Raw genomic sequence first — 23,317 nt, 5'->3', positions numbered from 1 at the left:
CGGTCCACCCATGCCCTCTAGTCCACCTTGGTGGGCCATATCCCACGGACGGCACAGCACAGCTCCCAAAATTCCGTAATGCAAATTTCATTAGTCCAGACTTTGCCAGCCTGGTGCCCTCTGGGTGCTTCACACTACAATTCCCATCACCCCCAGCCAGCAGGGCCATAGGATGCTGGATCTGGTGGCTGCTGGAGCCCCAGACATCTGGACACACACACCCCTGGCCAAAGCGGCATTAGGCCGTTCGGTCAATGCCAACTCCCTTTCTGCTGCACAAGCTTATTTTTCCTGCTCTGTTCACCCGAATCTGCACTCTGGTCTGCCTTCCTGCGATGGAGGTTCCTTGCGTCAGATTTGACCCGTGCCCCCAGCTAATGCGACTCAATCTACTTTCACCTCCGTTACCCTGGTATTTCATATTTAACATGCAAAGGTTCCATTTCAAATTCCAGAATTATTTTCATTACAGTTTCATTAAATCCGAGATGTCTTGGGCCTTGGACAAGCTATTAGCTCCTTCTGACCTTTTCATTTCAAACATCACAGTAATGTTCTGTTATCTTTCCCTAAAACTCCATAAATTAATCAGGGCAGCTGTGCTCTCTCTGAGCGCTCTGGGGCAGCTCTTGCTATTGAGCTGTCAGTATTATATTCCTGCTGCTGTTCTGTCTTCCACCTGCAAAATATGACATTGGAGTTGTAACACAGTGCCTGTTGAGCAACGTATGCTTTTATACAGGGAGGCTACATGATGTTAAGAGGGCATGTGGATGCGAAGGACATCTACCAGGAGCATCTGGGGTGGTATCCTTGGAGGGCTCTATTCTTCAGCTGCTCCTGGTTCTGACCCTCATTCAAATACATCTTCAGCAGCAGAGGCAAATGTAATGTATAATGAGGTTTCTGCTGCAATTCTGTCCAGCCTCGGCCAAGCTCAATGTCAGGCTGCAGAGTCTACTGGGTGTAACATAAGAATAGCCCGCTGGATCAGGCCAGTGGCCCAGCACCCTGTTCTCACTGAGATTAAATGAGGATTTGGGGAACCTGATATGCTACCCTGAGCTCCTTGGAGAAAAGGGTGTGATGTGAATGCAATAAATAAGTAAGAAAATAAAACAAAACAGCAGTCTAGTTTCTCTCACACACTCTCTCACATATACACACACGAAGTGAAGAATAGTACCTGTGCATTTTGCCCCGTATCTCAGTTTTTAAAAATTTGAGAAGCCTGAGAAGCCTATACTCTTTTTTTTTAAAGGAAAGAAGGAAGGAAGGAAGCAAGGAAGGAAAGCTGGGGATCTGGGGCTTATGGTTTATTGCAGGGTGGCAACATCCCATCTGCAGATGCCCATGAATTCTAGAAAGCCTTGGGTACCTTCAGCAAGGACATTGGTGCTCCATCTGCACCCTGCGTGCAGATCCTCCTGTTTCTCTGCACCCCTCCCCTCCCAGTGTCTCCCTCGGGTTCCCTGGCGACTCTCCTTGGCCCACAATCCTGCATGCACTTAGGCTGCTCAGATCCCCCTGAAGCCAATGCCAGATCCAGATTTGTCCCCTTGTCAAGCAAGACTTCATTCCCACGGTTTCTTCTACACCAGTTCTTGTGAAAAAAGTATTCTGGATTCTGCAGAAAAGCCAAACACAGTTATCATTCCAAAAACTGTGCTGAGGAAGTAGATGCATGTACATAGATAACGAAGAGATATCCCTGGCCACAATGAAAACCAAAATAAAGGGAAAGTTCATAAATATATATATTTATAAAATCATCAGAGTTGTTGGGCTTCTGTAAAATAGTATTACAGTTGTCTTCTACTTTGGCTATACGTTTGGATATATTTCCATTTGGTTTTTAAATTTGGGCTGAGGACAGGCTGTCCAACTTTGCATCTTATGTTAATAGTAACGTACATTATGATTTTTGGAATACAAGAGAGTTGGGCAAAGCAAGAGATAAATGTAAAGACTTGAAGAAGCTGCCTGTGATGTCCTGAGAGAAGTCTCAGTCCGCACTGGATCCTTTGCCTCAGGCGGCATCTGAACCTAGTCTGGGACCTGATTCTGAAGAGCCCCAGTCTGCACAGGTTCCCCTGCAACAAACACCAGCTAGGCCAAGTCAGGGGCCTGAGCCTGCCCTGGCTCCAGATACAGGGATTACCTCATTGCTTTCAGCTGGGCCATCACTTACAGCTGCTCCACTACCGGTTGGGTCAGGAGAGGCTGAGGCGGCCTCTGGGTCTAGTAACCCACCGACGTCTCCCGAGCTGCAGAGATTAAGGTCTGAGAGAAGGAGAGACCCGAGTACTCGCAGGAAGAGTGCTCGCCTTCAGGTGAGACAGGGAACTGAGTCGCTGGGGGATCAGGACCAGCCGTTACCCCGTCAGAGATAAAAGGCTCTTGGACCCTGCCCCAGGTTGCGGGAGCAACATTGCTGTTTGCCAGAATCTGCCTGAGATCCTCTGCCTGACCTTGCCTGGTTTCTTGCCTCGTCTCCTGTCTTGGCCCTGTCGGACTGACTCTTCATGGAACCCTTGGATTTGGGACCGGACCTGGACCGTGTTGCTTGGGTTACCCCTGGCCCAGCACACTGCCATTTCTCTTCTGCCTTGACCTTCTTTTCCCTTTTGCTTTGGTTTGCATAAATATTGGGCTGCCTTTGACAGAGTGGCACCAGGGCTCAAGAAGCTAGAGGGGAGCAAGGGCTGGTCAGGGCCACCCTCCTCATCGTGGTGAGGTGGTCCACGTCTGCCCCCCCTTGCCCCTTTAGGACACCAGCATTTTAGGATGACAGCCGCGCAGGCTTCCAGAGAGGGACCAGGCTTAAAGGGTGGGCTAGGGGGAGGGAGACAACTTTTTGAAAACTCCCCATTCTGCAGTCAGAGCAAGTTGAGCTTCCTTATAGAGAAGGTACCCTTAAAACAAAACGTGGGGAAATAATGTCCAAATTGAGACATATGTCAGATTGGTTTATCTGCTGCCCTTAATTCTCTCTTGGTAAGGCAGAAAATGCATGGAGATAATTTGCTCTGGATTCATACTGCAAGCTGAAGCAGCTGACTGAGCGCCTCATTAGCAGCTCATTAAGCTGTTAATATTACTCATAAGCAGTTCTCCATACACATGGTGAGGCAGCAGCTCCCTGTTTTAACTCTTAGCAAAGTAGGGTTGCCATATTTTGCAGAGCAAATAAGAGGGGGTGACACTGTGGTTTAAACCACAGAGCCTAGGACTTGCCAATCAGAAGGTTGGCGGTTCGAATCCCCGCGACGGGGTGAGCTCCCGTTGCTCGGTCCCTGCTCCTGCCAACCTAGCAGTTCCAAAGCACGTCAAAGTGCAAGTAGATCAATAGGTACCGCTCCGGCGGGAAGGTAAATGGCATTTCCGTGACTGCTCTGGTTTCGCCAGAAGCGGCTTAGTCATGCTGGCCACATGACCCGGAAGCTGTACGCCAGCTAACTCTGCCAATAAAGCGAGATGAGCGCTGCGACCCCAGAGTCGGCCATAACTGGACCTAATGGTCAGGGGTCCCTTTACCTTTACCTTTATGAGGACTCTCATTTTAAATAGCCCTATTACATGTCGACTATAGAAGCTGTGATATATTGCTGAGGGGGGCAGAAGAAGAGAAGAGGAAAGCAAGTCTTTGACCAACAGTTATGTCTCACCCACAAAGTATAGCCAGAAACATTTTGGCAAATTAAAAAAATCCCCCTGGACGGTAATTTTACACCTGAAAAAGAGGATGTGTCCTGGAAAAAGAGGACACATGGCAGCCCTAAGCAAAGTGGTGTGTTTTGTCACATTGGGAGGTGGGGAAGAAGCTTATGCTTACTCCATGGCTAATGGGGGGCAGGGTTTGGGCTGAGCCCCCTCCAGCCACATTTTTCTTTCCTCCACTTTAAAAGCTCTGTGTCCTCTTTCTTTCTCCAAAGTTTTTCCTGTGAAAACCTGCTCTTTAAAGCTCAGTCAGAGCAAACCGCTATCTGTGGAAAACCCAAATTGACATTTGCTCTGATTGAGTGCTAAAGATTGGGGTTTTGTGGGGAAAATCTCCAGGGGATGAAAATTAAATAAATGCTCAGACGCAGAGCTTTTAAGTGCGAACCTGTACCTGGAAAGAGGGGGGCAAACCGTAGATGTGGGTAAGCTCAGAGAGAGCAGATGTCAGAGGTTCCACCATCACCTGCCAATTGCACCCTAAGCTCTTGCATTCCTCCTTTGGTTTAGTTTTCAGTTGCATCTTTGGGCTCTGAAATATACTCAGAGTCGCAAAGTGATTTCATGCTCTTTATTCAGCTCATAGTGGTGAGGAGGAATGAATGAAAGTCCCCTCAAAGTATCTGCTTTATATACATTATTTACACAATGGGCTGCCCATGATTGGCTAATTCTGGAATTCTACTGTAAGCCAATCAGGTTGTGGATTCACTTATATCTGGAGCATGATTGGGTGGTTCCTGCCAACCAATCATACTGCTGCATTGTTCTAGGACCAATCAGACTGCTGCATTCTGAATCCTATTGTTCTAGGACCAATCAGACTGCTGCAATTTGGATCCTATTGTTCTAGGACCAATCAGACTGCTGCAGTTTGGATCCTATTCAACTCAGTACATAACAGGCTCCCTCCATGAGACGGCCACGAAATCAAAATACTTTCATTAGAAAGGGCAGCAAAGGAAGGGAGACGTGCAGAAAACTAGCAATTTCGAAATGCATGCGCTGCTGCGGTTTAATAGAACAATTGTATGCTAATTTCCCATTGAATCCGCGGGAAGCGCCGGCACGGTAACGGTTTGCAGCGGTCTTAGCCCCCCCTAGTGGTAACAGGAGGTGAGCTCCCATCTCCGTCGAAGGAAATCGACAACGACCAAGAGCAACGCGGCTTCTGATTCTTAAAGGGAAGAAAATAGGCTTGTAAAATCAACAGTAATGTAATGAGAAGGCATAATGTTATTAGGAGCGAAGATGCAGCCTGGCCTCCCTTCTGGTACCTCAAATGCCATTAACTGAGAGAGGCAGGCATTGCACATCTTCTCCAACAGCAGAAATATGGCTCCGCATGTTCTGCCCCAAACATTTTCACCATGCTTTAAACCCGGGCTGTAAAGTAGCTTATCCCGCCTTGATACACTGAGGGCTTTCGCTGGCTCTTATTGTTAGAATTCTTGCTACCAGCACCAGCAATCTATTGTGCTGTTCATACTTTTTTGTAAGCCGCTCAGGGGATGTTTATTCATGGGAAGCTATACAAATCTAATAATGACAAACAACAAATGCTTGATTTTAATTATTTGCTTTATGAATATTTAGCTGTCATTGCTGCCTCGCAGGAGATTGGGCTGGATAACCCAATCCAGTCCCTTCCAGCTCTAGAATTCTACAATTCTATATCCCGCCTTTTGATCAAGTTGTCAGGGTGGCTTGCGATAAAATATTTTTAAAGCACATTGTAATAACAAGCGGGGGGAAGGCATTTTTAAAGCAGCATAAAAATGAACGTGATGGAACAAAACACTTATTCGCCAGCCTTAGAAAATAAAAATTAAGGGAGGTTTTTGCTAGATGCTGGAAAGACATAATAATGAGTGTCCGGTGAACCTCTCTGAAGAGAGTGATTCAAAGCCCATGGAGGACTCAGGAGAGCACAGGGAAGGGTGATCTCAAGATTCCAGCTGGTATTTATGGAGACAGGCAGAAGCGGCTCACCTTTGGGGTGGAGCCACAACACTAGGACAAGGGGCAGGCCAAAGTGTGTGTACACACACCAAAGGTGGTTTTAGGGTCGCATGACCAGTGCAGTTGCACTGGGTGCCACACTGCAGGGGCGCCACAACAATGATATAGGAGTGTGAGAGGCAGGGACACTGAATTTTTGCATCACGCAGGCCGCTGCTGAAACTTGGGAGCGCAAAGTCTGCCACTGCATGCACGCACACACACACGTCAACGTTCCTTTGGCTTTTTCTCATTTCCAGGAAAGTTAATTAACTTATCCCTCTTTGTTGCATGAAAACCCATAATTCAAAATATCCCCGTCTCTAATGATTTGGGCTCCCTGGGGCAATGATCAGGAGTCCTTGTAGAAGTCGCTGGCAAATTACCCTGGAATTTCCTTGTTGTATAGGTAGGTCACCGCAGTTGTGATCCGACTCTGCCCTCCTTAATCGCTGTCTGATTAATGGCCTTTGATGCCAAAATCTGTTCCCTGAAGAAGAGGGCAGCCGTGTTAAACTGCTCAGGTGAAATGAGTCGCTTAACTAATTGCATTGATTCCAACTGTTCAGGCCCTGTGTGAGATATGGCTAAGTCTCTGTGCACTTAAAAGGACGTTTCCCTAGACTATGGGATGCCATTGTTATTCTCTGAAGAATTTGTGGATGTGCTGGATAAGATGGAGGCCCATGTAGTCCACTATTCTGGCGGCAACAGTGGCTGACCAGATTGCCCTGAGAAACCGTGACTAGAGCATGAGGCTGCCCTGAGCATATGTTCCCCGGAATGTTTTCAAACTGATCAAACTCTTTATTAAAAGCCATCTGTTTCCCCCCAGGTTGGCAATTTTTATTGTAAGCTCCTCGCAGCAGGAATCTATACTCTATCAAAGGCTACTTGCCACAATGGCTATGCTCGGCCTCCATAGTTGGAGACAGCAATGTTTCTGAATACCAGTTGCTGGAAACCACAGGAGGAGAGAGAACTCTTGTGCTTGAATCCTGCTTTTGCTAGTTTCCCATGGACATCTGGTGGCTACTGTAAGAAGAGGATTCTGGAATAGACGGGCCACTGGCCAGACCCAGCAGTTTCTGCTTATGTTCTTGATAACAATACATTTAAAAGAGTATCCATCACCACCATGCCCTGTTGCAGCAAATTCATTTGGGTAACACAGTCTAGTGTAAATCAGTGCTACTGAAGTGGTGGCCCGCAGACTGGTGCAAGTTCATCTGACATCAGTTGCTGGTCCCCAGTGACTCTCCAAAGGCCCAGGGTTTTTTTTTTGGGGGGGGGGACTCTTCAGGGACAAAATATGGTACCAGTTCCTGGCACATTGTGGGAGGGGAATCTTGGTCCACCACATCAGATAGCTTGAGAAGCACCAGTTTAAATGATTCTACTTTCTTGCCCTAAAAACAGGCTACTTTCACCAGCAGCAACCTATAGAAAAATCGTCACCACCACCATCATCCTTACTGCTTCTATATGAAAAGTAAACGAGAATTTCAGCTCTTTGAGAAATTATAGGAAAACTGGACTGAAACTCATTTGCAAAAAAAAAAAAAAAAAAAGGATGTGGCTGCACAATAGAGGCTCAATTCTGGGACAATTGCAGAATCAATGAGGGACGTGCTGAAATTCAGCCATCAATTCATCTCCCTTTCTTTGAATCATTCACACATTGACTAGCTCTTGACTATCAATCTAGATAGCAAGCTGTAAAAGAGATCTTCTTTCTCTCCTTTGTGTAAATGGCTCTTCATTAGGGGGTGGGGGTCCTTTCTATAAACTGAGGGAGGCTTCATGGATTAGAAAACTCTAAGTATGAATGCTTATTTCTTACAAGCAAGAAAGAAGCATCAGGGTGCCCCAGCAATCTAGTGTCTGCCAAAAGACACACCTACGCAACTTAGCGCACTCAGGGATGGGAGATGAATTTGTTCAGGTTCCATTTTAGCATGATCTTACCAAATTCACACTGCTCAAAGCAATATGCAAACTGAGGCACAGTTCTCCCTTGCAAAGCTCACCTTTCTCTGAGCCTCACCTTGCAGTTCTCCACCTACAAAGTGTGTACAAACATGCATCATAAAAATGAATGTATTAGCGAAAGGTGCATGCAAAAAATGTGTATGTTGGTGAAAATTACAAACAAAATTGCATTATGCTGGGGGAAACAGCTTGCAAAAATGCATACAAGTTTTCATATTGATCTTTCCTTTTTTTTTTAAAAAAAAAAAGGCAAACGTAAGCAGAAATGGGGCAAATTAAATTTAAGATTGGAAAATGGAGAATCTGAGAGAAGCCAGCATTAACGGATTCTTCTTCTTTGGGAGAAGGCTTGGGGGGGGGGGGATGTACAGCTTTCCTAGCTAGGCAATTCTGAGAGAAAAAACAGTGGTGATGTGTAGCTGAGGGAAATTTAAAGACAACCCTAACTGTACATTTGTGGAAGGCAGTGAAAAAGAAAAAGAGAGCAGGATCCCAGCCTGCCAAGAGTCATTGATCACCTGCTTCGGAGCCTCTGAAGGAAAAGGTGAGCGTGGCCAAGCGCCTCTTCTCAGCTGAATTTCTCCGTCACCCCGGGTTGACTGTTCCTGCCATCGGCAAGGTGCTTGTGTCCGTGTTAGAGATGGGCATTAATCTCTGCCTTTCTCAACTTGAGCCCTTTGCTCTAAACTCTCAGAAAGCTACATTTCAGGGGGGTGCAAAAAAAGCTGGTGCGCGGTATGTTCCAGGCATACATCATGTGTCTAGCCTTTGGGGGCTGACAAGGCAGGGACTGATGAGAAAATGTCAGTGAGGCAGCTTAGGAGAAGATGCCCTCCTCTCCACGTCAGTCTCTCCAGGGGATGGCAGTACCGAATCGGTGGTGCATGCCCTTCTGGCTTGCACCCTATATAAAGACTTGAGGAATGAGATTATCACCCCTCTTTTATTGTCCATTCCGGGTTGCCCAGCTACTGCCACACTGTTCTTTCTCTTGGCAGATCAAGATGAGCAGGTGACAGCAAAGTTTGCAAGGTTTTTAGCTGGGGCAATCAGAATGTTGTTGTTTAGTCATTTAGTCGTGTCCGACTCTTCGTGACCCCCTGGACCAGAGCACACCAGGCACTTCTGTCTTCCACTGCCTCCTGCAGTTTGGTCAAACTCATGCTGATAGCTTCGAGAACACTATCCAACCATCTCGTCCTCTGTCGTCCCCTTCTCCTTGTGCCCTCCATCTTTCCCAACATCAGGGTCTTTTCCAGGGAGTCTTCTCTTCTCATGAGGTGGCCAAAGTCTTGGAGCCTCAGCTTCAGGATCTGTCCTTCCAGTGAGCACTCAGGGCTAATTTCCTTCAGAATGGAGAGGTTTGATCTTCTTGCAGTCCATGGGGCTCTCAAGAGTCTCCTCTAGCACCAGAATTCAAAAGCATCAATTCTTTGGCGATCAGCCTTCTTTATGGTCCAGCTTTCACTTCCATACATCACTAACAATCAGAATAAGATCCACTATTTGACTATTGATTCAAAAACCCTAAAATGTATTTTATGTAAATGACTTTTAAATTCTATTCTTTGTATATCGTAGTGTTGTTTTATTGCCATGACCAATGGCTGACACAAATAAAGATTCATTCATTCAGACCCTCCAGGGAAATAGCAGAAGCTGCCTTAGACAAGGTTGGGATTTTTGTCCACCTTCCTTGCATTGCCTTCATTCCCTGGCAGAGGTCTTGGGGGTCTTGGGCCCTAAGGGTCTTTTTCCGTCACCTCCTTTTTATTTGCTTCTTTTATTTCTTTCATACCATTTATATCTGGGTAGGGTTGTCCAAACTAAAAAGTTTTCAGCAGGCAGCAAATAGAGTACAGTGAAGGCACCTGCCTGATGTCAATAGGCAGGGAGTTCCAAAGTTCAGGTGCTGCCACACTAAAATATCAACTTCAAAATGGCAGGTGCTGGAGACGGAAGCCAGGATATTCTGTTTTATGATTAAATGGTCTGAAAAATGTTCCAAACTAATGAATGGGCTCTGCCACTGAGCTAAGACCCTTTGCACCCCACCCCAGGGAACCCCTTTTCCAATCGACCTCTCTGCTGTACATCTACCATGGAACCCAGTTCAGTCTGGGAGATGGTCTGGAGATCAACCTTTCCTACCCTGGTGCCCTCCAGGTCAACGCTCTGGGATGATGGGAGCCAGGAGTCCAGCAGCATCCGAAGGGCACAACATTGGCTGATCAGATCATTGGGTGACCAGATCAAAAGCATTATAATTCATTTTTTTCACAGCCCTTTTGGGGCTGGTCAGGAGCAGCTCTCTGATTACCATGGCTGCGGGGCAATTCAACTCATATCTATCATTGTGCACCCATTCTTTAACCAGGATGGAAATGGTCCAGTGATGGCTCCACTGCTTCTTCTTGAACATCACCCTCTGGGATCAGGAGCACCAGACAAGATCTCCCCCCCCCCATAGAATCATAGAGTTGGAAGGGACCACAAGGGTCATCTAGTCCCACCTCCTGCAGTGCAGGAATCTTTTGCCCACAACCCTGAGATCAGGAGTCTCGTGCTCTACCATCCCAGCTCAGTCCTACATGGATTGGAAACGGTCCATGCAATTGCCAGCTCATTTCCACCTGAACTCTAACCACGTGGAGTAGCTATGCCAGGCTAGGGATGCTAGCATTGTCTTAGTCCACATGGTAGGAACAAATCTGAGGTCCTGGGCAGAGCTGTCTTAAGCATATACGGCGCCAGGGTGCAAAGATCCGCCTGGCGCCCCCCCCCCGGTTGCCCAGTCCAGGCACGCGGGAGGGGGCCAGCTGGCTGCCTCAGTGTCTCGCCCCCTAACTCCCGGCGCAGAGCCACCCGCAGCAGAAGAGCCCACCGCGGCGCTCCAGCTGACGGGCAGACTCTTCCCCGGACTCAACTCTCGGGCCCCGGACTCTCAGCCTGGCACCCCTGAGAGCCCGGCGCCCAGGTGCCCCGCACCCCTAGCGCCTATGGGTAAGACGGCCCTGGTTCTGAGGTGAAGGGATGATGGGAGTCTAACAAGATCTGGCTACAGCTGCACTTCTGTTCCCTGCTGAAAAATGTAACCCTGACCTTTGTATACTTAGGTTGCTTCTTTGTGGTCCGTGACAGTGCTCATGTTCCTTCTGCAACAGTTCTGAACCGCAACCGCGGCCTCCTTTTTTGCATGTGTGCACAATTTCTAAGTTCTGCATAGATTTGCCCCGTCTCCCATTCCGCCACAGAGCACACAGCAGAGGCAACCCCTTTCTGGCACAAGCCTCCTCCTGTGTTTGTGCCTGGGGGTGTGTCTGGGACTGCCAATTGATTTCCTGCCTTTGCACTCTCTGTTCTCTTGGCACTGCTACAAAGCCACGGTTAGTGATTCCTTTATATATGTATAAAAAAGAATTAATTAATTGTACCGCTTGCTCTTTTTCTGCTATTTGCTCTTCCTTTCTCTTGAGTGATTCATCAAGGGGGTTGTGCCTGGAAGGTAAAGCAAATCATTCTCCAAGTAGCAACCAGATACAAAGGGGGAAGCTGTGCCGTATCCCCAAGCAGAAGACGAGAGCTTCCCCAAAAATGGCGCCTCTTTGCTTGCCAACAACATCATTTAGGCCCTCAGGGTTCTTTGCTGCACCTGTTACGCTTGATAACCAGCACCTAAAGCCACAGGAAAAATGCCACACCAAGCCCTGTTTGCATATGTGTGACAGCAAGGGATTAGCAGGGAGCGCATAGCTTGGAATTGCCAGTGCCTTTTGGATATGAGAGGCCATTAATTCCTCCATGTCTAACACAGATATGCTTGTACTTCTGGGGTTTCTGCCCCTCCCCACGCCATGATTTAAGTGAATGCTTAGGAGTCCCAAATGATTTCTTAAGAATTTTTAAGCTGCTGTTGTTTTTGAACACACTGTCAGGTTAGCATAAATGGCTGGTTCTCTACAGAAACGTGCATTTCATTTTCCCGGCACAGTCATACTTCAGGTTACAGACACTTCAGGTTGCGTTTTTTCAGGTTACGGACCTGCCGAAACCTGGAAGTACTGGAATGAGTTACTTCCGGGTTTTGGGGGTCGCGCATGCGCAGAAGTCTTAACCCATGCTTTGTGCATGTGTAGAAGCGCCAAATCGCAACCCGCGCTTGCGCAGACGCGGGTTGCGAATGCTGCAGGTTGTGAACGTGCATCCCACATAGATTATGTTTGCAACCCGAGCATCCACTGTAGATCCGCTCGGATGTGGGTTTCCAGCTGGTGCCTTGTGACCCACAACACAGTCGTAGCCAGGCCCAGATCAGAATTTCAGGAACAAGAGGGTCTGCAGCGCTTCCGTTGGCTTCTGTGGGTTTTCAACAGAGCTTCAGCACCATGAAATATAGGGCACCTGTGAAATTCTATGGCACTCTGGTGAATTTCATTTCATAGTGATGGCCCTTTAAAATCCAGGACTTCCTCTAAGATTTTGCTGTGATTCCTACATTGCAGGGGGTTGGACTAGATGACCATTTGACCCTCACGGAGGGGAGGGCTCTCAGTGGCTACTTGCCACAATGGCTAAGTGCTGCCTCCACAGATGCTTCTGAATCCCAGTTTCTGGAAACCACAGGATGGGAGAGGGTCCACTACTGAGGAGCTTCACGGCCAAGTGAGGGATTTGAATTCCCAATTCCTAGTCCTCTTTAATCCTCAGAACAGCCCGGTGAGGTAGATTAGGCATACAGAGGCAGTGACTGGCTTCCGATGTCACTCAGTGAGCTTCATAGCTGAGTGGGATTTGAACCCTGGTCTCCTAAATCCCAGCCAGGCACTCTGGATTTTGCATTTGTATGTTATTTTGTGTGAACCACCGGGGGGGGGGCGCTGTTTGGACTTAAAGGTGGCATATAAATAAACAAGAACATAACTCTAACCACTAATAGAGTGCAGCGGGTACATGCCTAACCTATGTAGACATAGCCAGGCCCCAAACTCATCCCACCCCCTAGAGCAGGGGCAGAGAACTTAGACATGTCATTAAGCTTTTGCCAGTTTTCTTCCAATTTATCTCTTTGGCCTGTCCCCAGAGTTTATTAGGTTCCTAGTGGCACAAATGCATATGGCCCACAAGAGGGACCTTTCGCCACCCTTTTCTCCCCCAGCGCCCGAAAAGGACCAGCATGGCGCAGCCATGAACTCACCTGCTGTCTGCAGTTATTTTTCCAGTGAGATCCACAAGAGACTTTTCTAGCTAGAGGGATTCTGTTTATGAAGCAACATTCATTTGCGCTCTCTTGAGCACCAGGCACCTTTGGAAAGGCAGTAGTCATTAACACATGGTGCGGTTTTCTTAAAGTTTATACAGTCAAACCCCGGTTCCCAAACAGCTCCATTTTGGAACGTTTTGGCTCCCGAACGTCGAAAACCCGGACATTTGGGTTCCAGTTTTCAAACATTCCTCAGAACCCGAATGTCTGACGTGGCTTCTGATCTTCAAAAAACCTAGCTGTCAGCCAGTCGGAAGCTGTGCCTTGGAATTCAAATGTTTCCGAAGCTGAACGTGCTTCCGGAACAGATTATGTTTGACTTCTGAGGTTCCATTGTATACCGCATGATTCTAAAAAAACAAAAACAAAAACTCGCCTCAAAGCAGTTTACAAAAAAAGATAATCAGATTACCAGTATGGGAAATTGCCAATAATGTAAAACTTTTTAAAAAAAAGTTAAAATAACAATGGACTAAAAACAGATTAGAACTTGCATCTGCTTTGTAAACCTCTGGGTGGGCTTGTCTAACTAAGAATGATTTTAGCAAATGTTGTGTCATTATTCCTGTTGTTATTATTAATAATAATGATAATCAGTTTTAATTAAGCACTAGTCTAATGGCTATTCTCCATTTTGCCTCTTGCTTTTTAATTGTCCTATCTTGCAACTGAGTTGCCAGTGGCAGACCTGCAGTAAGAAAACAAAAACAAAAAACCACCCCAAACTGCCATCAACTTTATTTATGTTTTGGATTATTAATGCAGCTCATAAAATTCCTCCAGTTAGTTTTGATTGAATTGTTTCTTCTCCTCCTTTTTTTCTTTTTTCTTTGGGGTGTGCGATTCTGTCGTTTAATGGAGCGGTAAATAAGAATTTCTGATAATGAGCCCAAGCATCTGTCACAACAACCTGGCTGTGGTTATTAACATTTCCATTAACGGCAGGGTGGGCAGCGATAATACGGAAGCAGCGCAGTTAGAACAAAATAAATAGTTGGTGTCAGGCTGAGTGGGTGTTAATTACTATTTTATTTCGTAACCCCAGAGAGAAGGAGGGAGCGAAATATATAAATATATAACGACCACGCAGCTGGCGAAGGTCACTGTCCGTGAAGAAAAAGGCCTCAGGAGGAGCAACTAAGGAGGGTTCTCTCGCCTTCCTTGGGTGGCAAACAGTTTATGGCTTCCATTTGCAGCCCATTAAATGGGTGGGGAGGGAGGAGGCAGCAGCTCCCAAGCACCGTGGGCAGAGGTTATGACAAGACCATCTGCAGGCAGCTTGCTGCTTTCTGGTCTCACTTGGACACCCCTGTAAAAGTTAGTTCCTAGCAAAAACTCAAAATAGGCTTAGGTGGGTTCGGAGGAAGCCGCTCGGGCGCCTGGGGTGGCACGCCCGGGGGCAGGGCAAGCCGTCCATAGGGGCAGGGCGAGGGAGGGGTGAGACGCCCATAGGGGCGGGCTACACTGCGGGGCCTCTGGAGTCTGCCTGCCTCCTGCCACTCAGCTGTCCTACAGCGGGCAGACCGTTTGGGCAGCGCGGAGCCTGTGTGTGCCCCAGCCACCGCCTCTCTTCCAGAAGAGACATGTGGCTCGGGCGCACTGCAGGCCCTGTGGTAAGTGCTGCCCAGCATTTTGTGACCCCCCTCAGTGGTGACACCCGGGGTGCCTGCACATGTTAGGATGCATCCGGGGAGATGGGGGCAATTGGCAGGCCCCCAGCTGGCTCCAGCCCACCGGCCGGCAGCCGGGTGAACTCCAGTTCTTGGAACAGCATCAAAACTGCGACTCAGGCCTCAGAGACCTTTAGAGACTGAGCACGCAAGCTAGCAGAGATAAGAACTCTTCACAACAGAAGTAGTGGACAGAGGCATATGTACGCATATTTGTTGTTGATTATGTTTAGTTGTTTAGTCATTTAGTCGTGTCCGGCTCTTCGTGACCCCATGGACCAGAGCACGCCAGCACTCCTGTCTTCCACTGCCTCCTGCAGTTTGGTCAAACTCATGCTGGTAGCTTCGAGAACACTATCCAACCATCTCGTCCTCTGTCGTCCCCTTCTCCTTGTGCCCTCCATCTTTCCCAGCATCAGGGCCTTTTCCAGGGAGTCTTCTCTTCTCATGAGGTGGCCAAAGTCTTGGAGCCTCAGCTTCAGGATCTGTCCTTCCAGTGAGCACTCAGGGCTGATTTCCTTCAGAATGGATCGGTTTGATCTTCTTGCAGTCCCTGGGACTCTCCAGAGTCTCCTCCAGCACCAGAATTCAAAAGCATCAATTCTTCGGAGATCTGCATAAAGATGTGCTAGCAGGCCATCCCTTGTGCAAGGAGCAAATGCAACCAAGGAGCAGCTGGTCTTACGGATGCCACAGAAGTATCCCAAAGCAGCAGGTTTGATATCTAACTCAGGATGAGAATACTGTTTCAGACCAGGGCTGGCTCTGCTGTGATGGAATTCTTCCCCAGGAAATCACATCCCTGTGTACAGAAAGCTAGCATGTCAACAGAAAAGCCTAGGCTAGGAGTTTTCTCCCTAGCTTTCTAAGTGTGGGGGTTTTCTTTCATTTGGTATGGAAGAACACTTAGCCTCATGCCTCTTAAGTGCTTTTCAATATATATATGATAAAACTTTAGGCTTATTGATAAAAAACAGAAAAGCTGTTTTAAAATATTCAAAACCTTCTTAAAACAACAGTAGCTAAACAGTCATAAGGCACATGTAATGTCTGGATAGGTTTGCAAAAACAATGTTTTAAGCAGACCCCAAAAACAGTTCAGCGAAGGCACTTGCCTGATGTCAATAGGCAGGAAGTTCCAAAGTGTAAGTGCTGCCACACTAAAAGATTTATTTCTTGCAAGTGCAGAACAGATATTATGTGGCACTTGTAACTGTGCCAGTTCAGCAGATCAACACAGTCGAGTGGGCACCTGTGGGGTAAGGTGATGGTGTAGGTAAACTGGTCCCAAAATGTCAATAGTAACACCTTGAACTTGGACCAGTAGCAAATTGGCAACCAGTGCAGATCTCTGAGCAGAGGTGTTATGTGCTGGCATGGCCTCACTACTGTCAGCAATTGTGTTGCAGCATTCTGCACTGGCTGCAGCTTCAAGTTCAAGGGAAGCCCCACTTGGAGTGCATTGCAGTAATCCGGTCTTGAAGGGTTGGGTGGACTATTGCCTGAAATTGACAAAACACACACAATAAAAAGAGAACAGCCAAGCAGAATCCAACCGCCTACTTGTTATCCCTCCCTGTTGAATGCAAGCCCCCAGCAGAAAGTGTTCAAGGAGACCTCTGTGTGAAATGAATTCCTCAATCCAGGGGCTGCCCCATGATGCAAACAGCGCTCTCTCTGCATCCTTTAATTCATTCTGAATGCATTGCCTCCTGCTTTTAAAAGCATTCTGTGTGCACTTTTGGTGCAGAATGTGTTAAAGGAGTGGGCAAGGTTTCCAAAGACTTTGTAAGAGGCAAGAGCAGCCTCTGGGGAACACAACTTGTGTGCTTGTATTAATATTATTATTTGAACTTATATGCCACCTTATACCCAGAGGTCTCAGGGCAGTTCACAGAATAAAATCACAATCTATAAAATCAAAATAAGAACAATAACCCAATAACACGCCCCCACTGCAGCCTGAATCCCCCCTCCCAGCTCAAGATGCCAGCTCTGACGTTCACTTCTAATTCTCCTTCTCTGCCCTCTCTGTTCCCCTCTTCTCTCTTTCTCCAGCACCAGCGATGCCGCCCCAGAACATCCAGATAAGTGCGCTCTCCGCAAGCCAGCTAGAAGTTGCCTGGGACCCTCCGCCGGTCGACAGCCAGAATGGGAATATCCAAGGCTACAAGGCAAGTGCTCTGTGTGTGTGTCCACTACTGCAAATCTTCTTCCTATTGTCATTAATATTTCCAGCTTCCATAAGACTTGGGCATGGAAATGGGGGCCGGCTATTCCTCTCTGCTGCAGCCAGGTCACTTCACATGTGCATGACCCAGATGCAAGAAGAGAGGTGCCTGCAACAGGCAGCTTGCAGTGACTTAAAATCACAAACAAGATTGGAAAGAAAGTGCACGAGCAACATGCAGATCCCCAATAACTGGTATCTGAGCAATGGTGGATTTAGACTCTCCAACAATTAGCTCCAATAAGTGGAATTTTCTCCTCAACCCTCCCAGTCCCTTTTTCCTTTTGTGCCTTTTCAGTGGTAAGTCTTTGCACAGGACTTGGAGATTACCATTGCAGCGTGGCACATCTGATCTGGATAATGGCAGAGCAGTTCCTCCTTGTAGAGGAAGGGAGCAGCTGGTATGCCAGCCCCAGTTGGGGGTGGGGTGGGCACAGCGGCATAGCTAGCTGCTCGGGTGCCCAGGGCAGTACAAATACCCTGCACCGGAGGGCGGGACTGTCAGAATCGGGGGGGTCGAAAGGCCAGCTGGCTCGGCCCCAGCTGGAGCGTCTCCCTTCAGCCTTGCCGCTACGGAGATCCCTCTACCTCTGCTCCGACGTGATCAGTGACTCAAGCTTGCAGACTTGAGCACACTTTACTCAGCAGTGTAAGCTGCACAACAGAAGAGGCTTGAGGCTGTAAACACATACTAAACTACGCATTTATTATACACAAATCAGGACAAAGAAAACATGGCATCTCTCCTTGCCGTCTTCTTGGAGAGAGACTAAAAACAAAAGCGTTACAGAGCAGAAGTTCTGCTCATGCCATCAATCTGTGCTGGAATGTAAACAGACATGTGACACACAACAATCCCATGTCTGCAGCAAAGGGTGGAATGGAATCCCAACAGGGGCAAGCCAGGGCAGAGCACGCTGCGCAGAACCTCCATAGAGTCCACCAGCCCCACATTGCCGTTTCAGGCAGCGCGGAGCCTGCAGGTGCCCGAGCCACCGTGTCACTCCCCAGGAGAGACGTGTGGCTCGGGCATGCTGCAGGCCAGGCCCTGCGACCACCCCCCTCAGTGATGATACCCGGGGCAGCCCACACCCACCGCACCCCCCTTCCTACACCACCAGGTGGGCACACTCATGGCTGCCACCTGTATATCCATTAGTGGCACTAGATCTAGGATCATACTCAATATTTCTTCTTTATTTATATTTAATACTATTTATTGCATTTGCATCCCATGTTTCTTTCCTGGGAGCTCAAGGTGGTGCACGTGTTTCTCACACTACTTATTTAATCCCCACAACATCCCTGTGAGGTAGGTTAGGCTGAGAGAGACCATCACTGGCTTCTAGGGTCACACAGCGAGCTTCACAGCCAAGTGGAGATTTGAACCCAGGTCTCCTAGGTCCTTAATTAATTAATTATTTCCCAACTCCCCCCCCCCACACTGAGCTTAAGTTGGCATAAATAGGTCTCTACCCTCAATTTGTCCTCACAACACCCCTGTGAGGTCGACTATACCAAGAGGCAGTGACAGGCCCCCAAGGTCATCCAGTGATCGTCACAGGCAAGTCGGGATTCGAACCCAGGCCTCTCCCAGGTCCTAGTCCGATGCTCTAGCCACTTGGCCGTGGCTCTGTTGCAGTTCTGTCACTTTGAGAGGCCACAAGCAGCCTGCTGCTTGCAAGCCCTGCGACTTGGCTGGCGCTCATTGCCTGGCTCATCCCCCCCACCCCCACCTGTGTGTCAGAGCAGCAAATGGAGCGAGGCTGAGCCAATGGAAACGATCTGGCATCGCCTCTTGGCAGGAGCAAGCTACCTGCTATAACAATTTGTGTGTTTTCCGCTTTTGTTTGTGCACAGGCTGTTCTAATCGCTTGGCTCATAGCACCAAGGCAGAGTCTTGGCTGGGCTCTTGGGTCAGGCTCCCAGTTTGTCCAGGAGAGGATCAATTAACTGTTACACCCATTTGTGGCTGTCCCACAGCCAAGGTGGGGTTCCTGCTGGGGTGTCGTTAGGGGGAGAAGAGAGTGTTTGCAGTTTTTCCACCAGGCACTGAAAAGGCCACAGATGTGGCGTGGTCATGAGAGCAGCCTAGGGGTCCATCTAAGAGAGCATCCTATCTCTCACCATGGCAACCAGATACATCCTGAGAAGCACACGAGCAGGGTGGCTGGGCAGTAGCCCCACCTTGAGTTGCCCCCTCCCCAACACTGATATGCAGAACCCTTGTGGCTAGTAATTCTTCTTCTTTGGCGATCCCTCGTAGCCGAGTAAGATTGTCTTCCATAAACACGGTTTTAACAATGAGTCCACAAGTGACTGTGGAGGCCAATTCTGGACCCACATGTCCTTCCACAGTGGGGACATTGGTTTCCAGGCGGGAATAGATCCCAGTGAGGGTTTGCCAAGCGTGCCTTCCTCTTAGCACATTTCTCTTTTGCGTCCTGAGTTTGAGTGTCTTCAAAGCCCATGACACCTTTGGCCAAGGCTGTTCTCCTTGTGGCTAGTAATAGCCATGGCTGGACCTCTTCTCCTCCACCAATTAGCCTAATCTTATCTTAAAGCTACATCTTGGAAGTTGAATGTTGGAAGATTCAGGACAGCAATTTGCACAGTGCATAGTTGAGCTGTGCTACTCACTCCCACAAGAAGTGATGATAGCCACCAGCTTGGATGGCTTTAAAGGAGCATTGGACAAATTCCCAGAGGAGAGGACTATGAATGATGACTAGCAATGGTGATTCCACAGTTGGAGGCAGCCAAGCTTCTGAATACCAGTTGCTGGAAACCACAGGTGGGAGAGCGCATGTGGCTGGCCACTGTGAGAGCAGGAGACTGGACTAGATGGGGGATTGGACAGATCCAGCAGGGCTCTTCTGGTGTTCTTATATTAATTTGCAGCTAGAATTCCATAAATCAGTTACGCCTTTTGCCTGGCCTGAATCTCTTGCTGCTCAGTTTCAACAGATGACCCCCAATCATTACAGGATGAGAGAGGGAGGAAGACACTTCTCTCCTGCTTTCCACCTATCCATTTCCTTCAAACTATGTCGAATTTTATTTGCTCCTTACTGGAAGTCCAGTGGACACAGCAAAGAGAGAGAAAAAGAGAAAGTCCAATGGACACAGCAAAGAGAGAAAATCATTAATTTATAACATGTTGTGGGGGGTGAGTTAGAGGCAGCAGAGAAACAGATGGTAACTTTAGAGAGGTAGGGTAAAAATCCACATTAAGTCACCCTTTCTCTTCCAATTAGGTTTACTACTGGCAGCAGGAGAGCCAGAATGACACGGAAAAAGTGAAGGTCCTTTTCCACCCAGAGACAAGCATTCGGCTGAAGAACCTCACCAGTTACTCTAAGTACTTGATCTGTATCTCTGCTTTCAACGCAGCAGGCGATGGGCCAAAGAGCAGCCCTGGGCAAGGCAGGACCCACCAGGCGGGTAAGGATGCCACTGCCATGGACGAAGCATGGCGAAGCCGGAACCTCTATTGCATGACCTCCAACTCTGTGTGTTCCCCTCTGTGTTTTAAATAGAAGGTTGCCAAAGCCACACATCCTGTGAATGTCATAACGATCAGACACAAGGATGAAGCCTGCCTCAATAACCCAGGACCTTTTCCAGAATGTCTGGCTCCTGCCCTGTCCTCAAAGCTGAATGCTCTCCGACATTACGAAGATGAGCATTTGGGGGGCATTTACCAAACTACTTCCCTGCGCACATGGGCAATGGGACATCAGAGGCCTCCTCGAGCTTCCTTTGCCAAGCCGCTGCCCACCAGTGGCTGGGACCGATGGGAATTCTCGGTCAATATATATGGAAGCCAAAAGTTTGGCAAAGGCTGCCTTAGAGCTATACACCTGTCACTCCAGACACCCATTCTACGTGCAGTGGGAGGTTGAGATCACATTGATCTGACATCCACTCTTAGGATGAGTGGCCTTCATAATTTTTGCACAGATTGAAGCTACACATGTCAAACATGTAGCAGACTGTGCCAGAGCAATTCTGATCAAACCCACCCACAGCCCACAACAAACAACGTTTATACTGCTACAGCTCTGCCTGCATTGTTGTTGTTGTTTAGTCGTTTAGTCATGTCCAACTCTTCATGACCCCCTGGACCAGAGCACGCCAGACACTCCTGTCTTCTACTTCCTCCCGCAGTTTGGTCAAACTCATGCTGGTAGCTTCGAGAACACTGTCCAACCATCTCATCCTCTGTCATCCCCTTCTTCTTGTGCCCTCCATCTTTCCCAACATCAGGGTCTTTTCCAAGGACTCTTCTCTTCTCATGAGGTGGCCAAAGTACTGGAGCCTCAGCTTCTGCCTGCATAAGGCTCCTTATTTATTTTTTTTCCTTCTAAGACAGCAGAGAGGAAACCTGTGGCTCTCCAGATGTCATGAACTACAGCTCCCATCATTCCTGACTATGGGCTTTGTTGGTCTAGGGCAGATGGGAGCTGTGGTCCAAGGACTTCGGGAGAGCTGTTGGTGTCCCCCCCCCCCCCACTGTTCTGAGGCCTCCAAATACAGAAAGGGAGCAAGGTTTTTAGACTTTTAGATGTCAAGCACTGAACAGTCACAAGGCAGTTTCACTTGGCAAGTGAGATTAATGGATTTTTTTTTAAAAAAAAAGAGGTGGTGCTTTGGGATCTTCTAACTAAAATTACTGCTGCAAAAGGCACTGAAGCAGACTAGACTACAAAGAGGATTCTGCCGTAGGCCACGCTCCCATCTGACATGCCACAGACACAGCCATGTATGCTGGTTTAATTCATGTCCATCTTTTATCTACCCCCCAAACCATCTTTGATCCAAACTGAGAAAAAGAACGACCAGTAATGTGTGCGCAGCCATAGATTATGAGCAATGTCATGGGCTGGAAGGGGAGCTGCGATCTTCCTGCCGCTAGTTGTTTCTGCTGATGTTCATCCCTCTTTCAGCTCCAAGCGTCCCCAGCTTCCTGGCTTTCTCAGAAATCACTTGCTCCACCGTCAACGTGTCTTGGGGGGAGCCAGCTGCAGCCAATGGCCTTCTGCAGGGTTACCGGGTGATCTATGAGCCTTTGGCCCCAGTGCAAGGTAAGAGTGCCCAGGAGAGATCAGTGTGCCCAAATGGGGAAGAGAGACGCACATTGCAGTAGTGTGTCTGGTCTCCCAATATACAGTATATGTCCACCCACCCCTGTGTACATCTCCATTAACTGTGGTTTGCTATGACCTCATGGATGGAGAAACATGCATTCAAAAGAGTTGATTCAGCTCTAATTTTTCATTGTATCTCTCTCTGCATCCCCCCCCCCATTTCCAGAGACCCCCAAAGAAGTGGGGGCCCACCCTGAGTTCTTTTCTGTTGAGATTTTTCTGCTCGGGTGACTTTCACTTGCAGTCCCCGTTTATGGATTCTTGAATGTTTATGGGATGTTGCTTTTAACCTGAGTCATAGATGACAACAAAGAACCCTGCAGCTGTTTTTCACAGCTTGCTCTAAAACAGCTTTGGGGGGGGCGAGGTCTTCTTCATCTCTAGTTTCTTTGATCAGTTAAATAACACCCCCTCCGGAGACATTGGGTGATGTCCAGTGTGATTTTCCTCTGTTGGGGCATTTGAACAATAATATGTCTCTGAATTAAAATATTAATTAGAAAGAAAATTTGAACTAGACATGTTTCTTTTCTTTCTTTCTTTAGATTTAGCCAATAAAAGCTGAGATAAATATCTTTAATATAACTTAGTAATAAACTAAAGAGATGGATGATAGCATGGCAGATGTAATGCGCTCTGAAAAGTTTGATCCAACCAACTTCTGTCAGATTTTAAATGAACTCTTGTGTCGTCCAAGGAGTTTGACACTTTTCGGGAAACTTTGAATATAACACAGCAGTCAGGAAGGCAAATGTAATATGGAAAAAAAGCATTTTTCAAGAGATTGAAAATATTTCTTTTTAAAGAAACTACTATTATGCCACTCTTAAAATCACCTTTAAAACTCCAGGCAACTGGCCTTCTCAACAGCCCTTCCCCACTGCAGGGAGGTGGGACCGATTCACATGGTCCGCCCCCACCACTTAATGGATCCAAATGGTTTCCAAAGAGTGGTAGGAGATGTTTTATCCCATGTTGATGGCCTTCCAGCTGATTCCCTGGTGGCCTGCTGGAATGCGGAGTTAACTAGGGCTATTGACTTCCCTCTCCAATTGCATGGATGGCCCTGTGGTTTTCCCTGGAGCTGATGGCGATGAAATAATTGCTGAGACAGCTAGAGTGCCTGTGGAGGAAAACTCATTCTGAATTGGACTGAACACAGGTTAGAGCTCAACGTCGAGCCTACCAAGTGGCGATAGCGACGGTGAAGAGGACCTTCTTTGCCCACTGTATTGCATCTGCAGAAAATAAATGTAGCCTATAGACCTTAAGCTCTCAGGCTTAAAATCTAAAA

General features: G+C 47.8%; 1 protein-coding gene across 7 annotated transcripts in view; it reads left to right on the top strand.

Moving 5' to 3' along the window:
* Window positions 1-23,317, top strand: part of SDK1 (sidekick cell adhesion molecule 1) — a 566,813-nt gene that overhangs the window by 509,619 nt on the left and 33,877 nt on the right. For all 7 annotated transcript variants that reach the window (XM_080980906.1, XM_080980905.1, XM_080980909.1 and 4 more), the window contains 3 exons: window positions 16,702-16,817; window positions 20,131-20,317; window positions 21,823-21,960. In XM_080980906.1, the coding sequence (XP_080837032.1) occupies window positions 16,702-16,817; window positions 20,131-20,317; window positions 21,823-21,960 (441 nt within the window). The remainder of the gene's footprint in view (window positions 1-16,701; window positions 16,818-20,130; window positions 20,318-21,822; window positions 21,961-23,317) is intronic.

This window comes from Podarcis pityusensis (assembly GCF_964106645.2).
Source record: "Podarcis pityusensis genome assembly, chromosome: 14".
Lineage (NCBI taxonomy): Eukaryota > Metazoa > Chordata > Lepidosauria > Squamata > Lacertidae > Podarcis > Podarcis pityusensis.
This window is presented reverse-complemented; position numbering and strand designations above follow the sequence as displayed.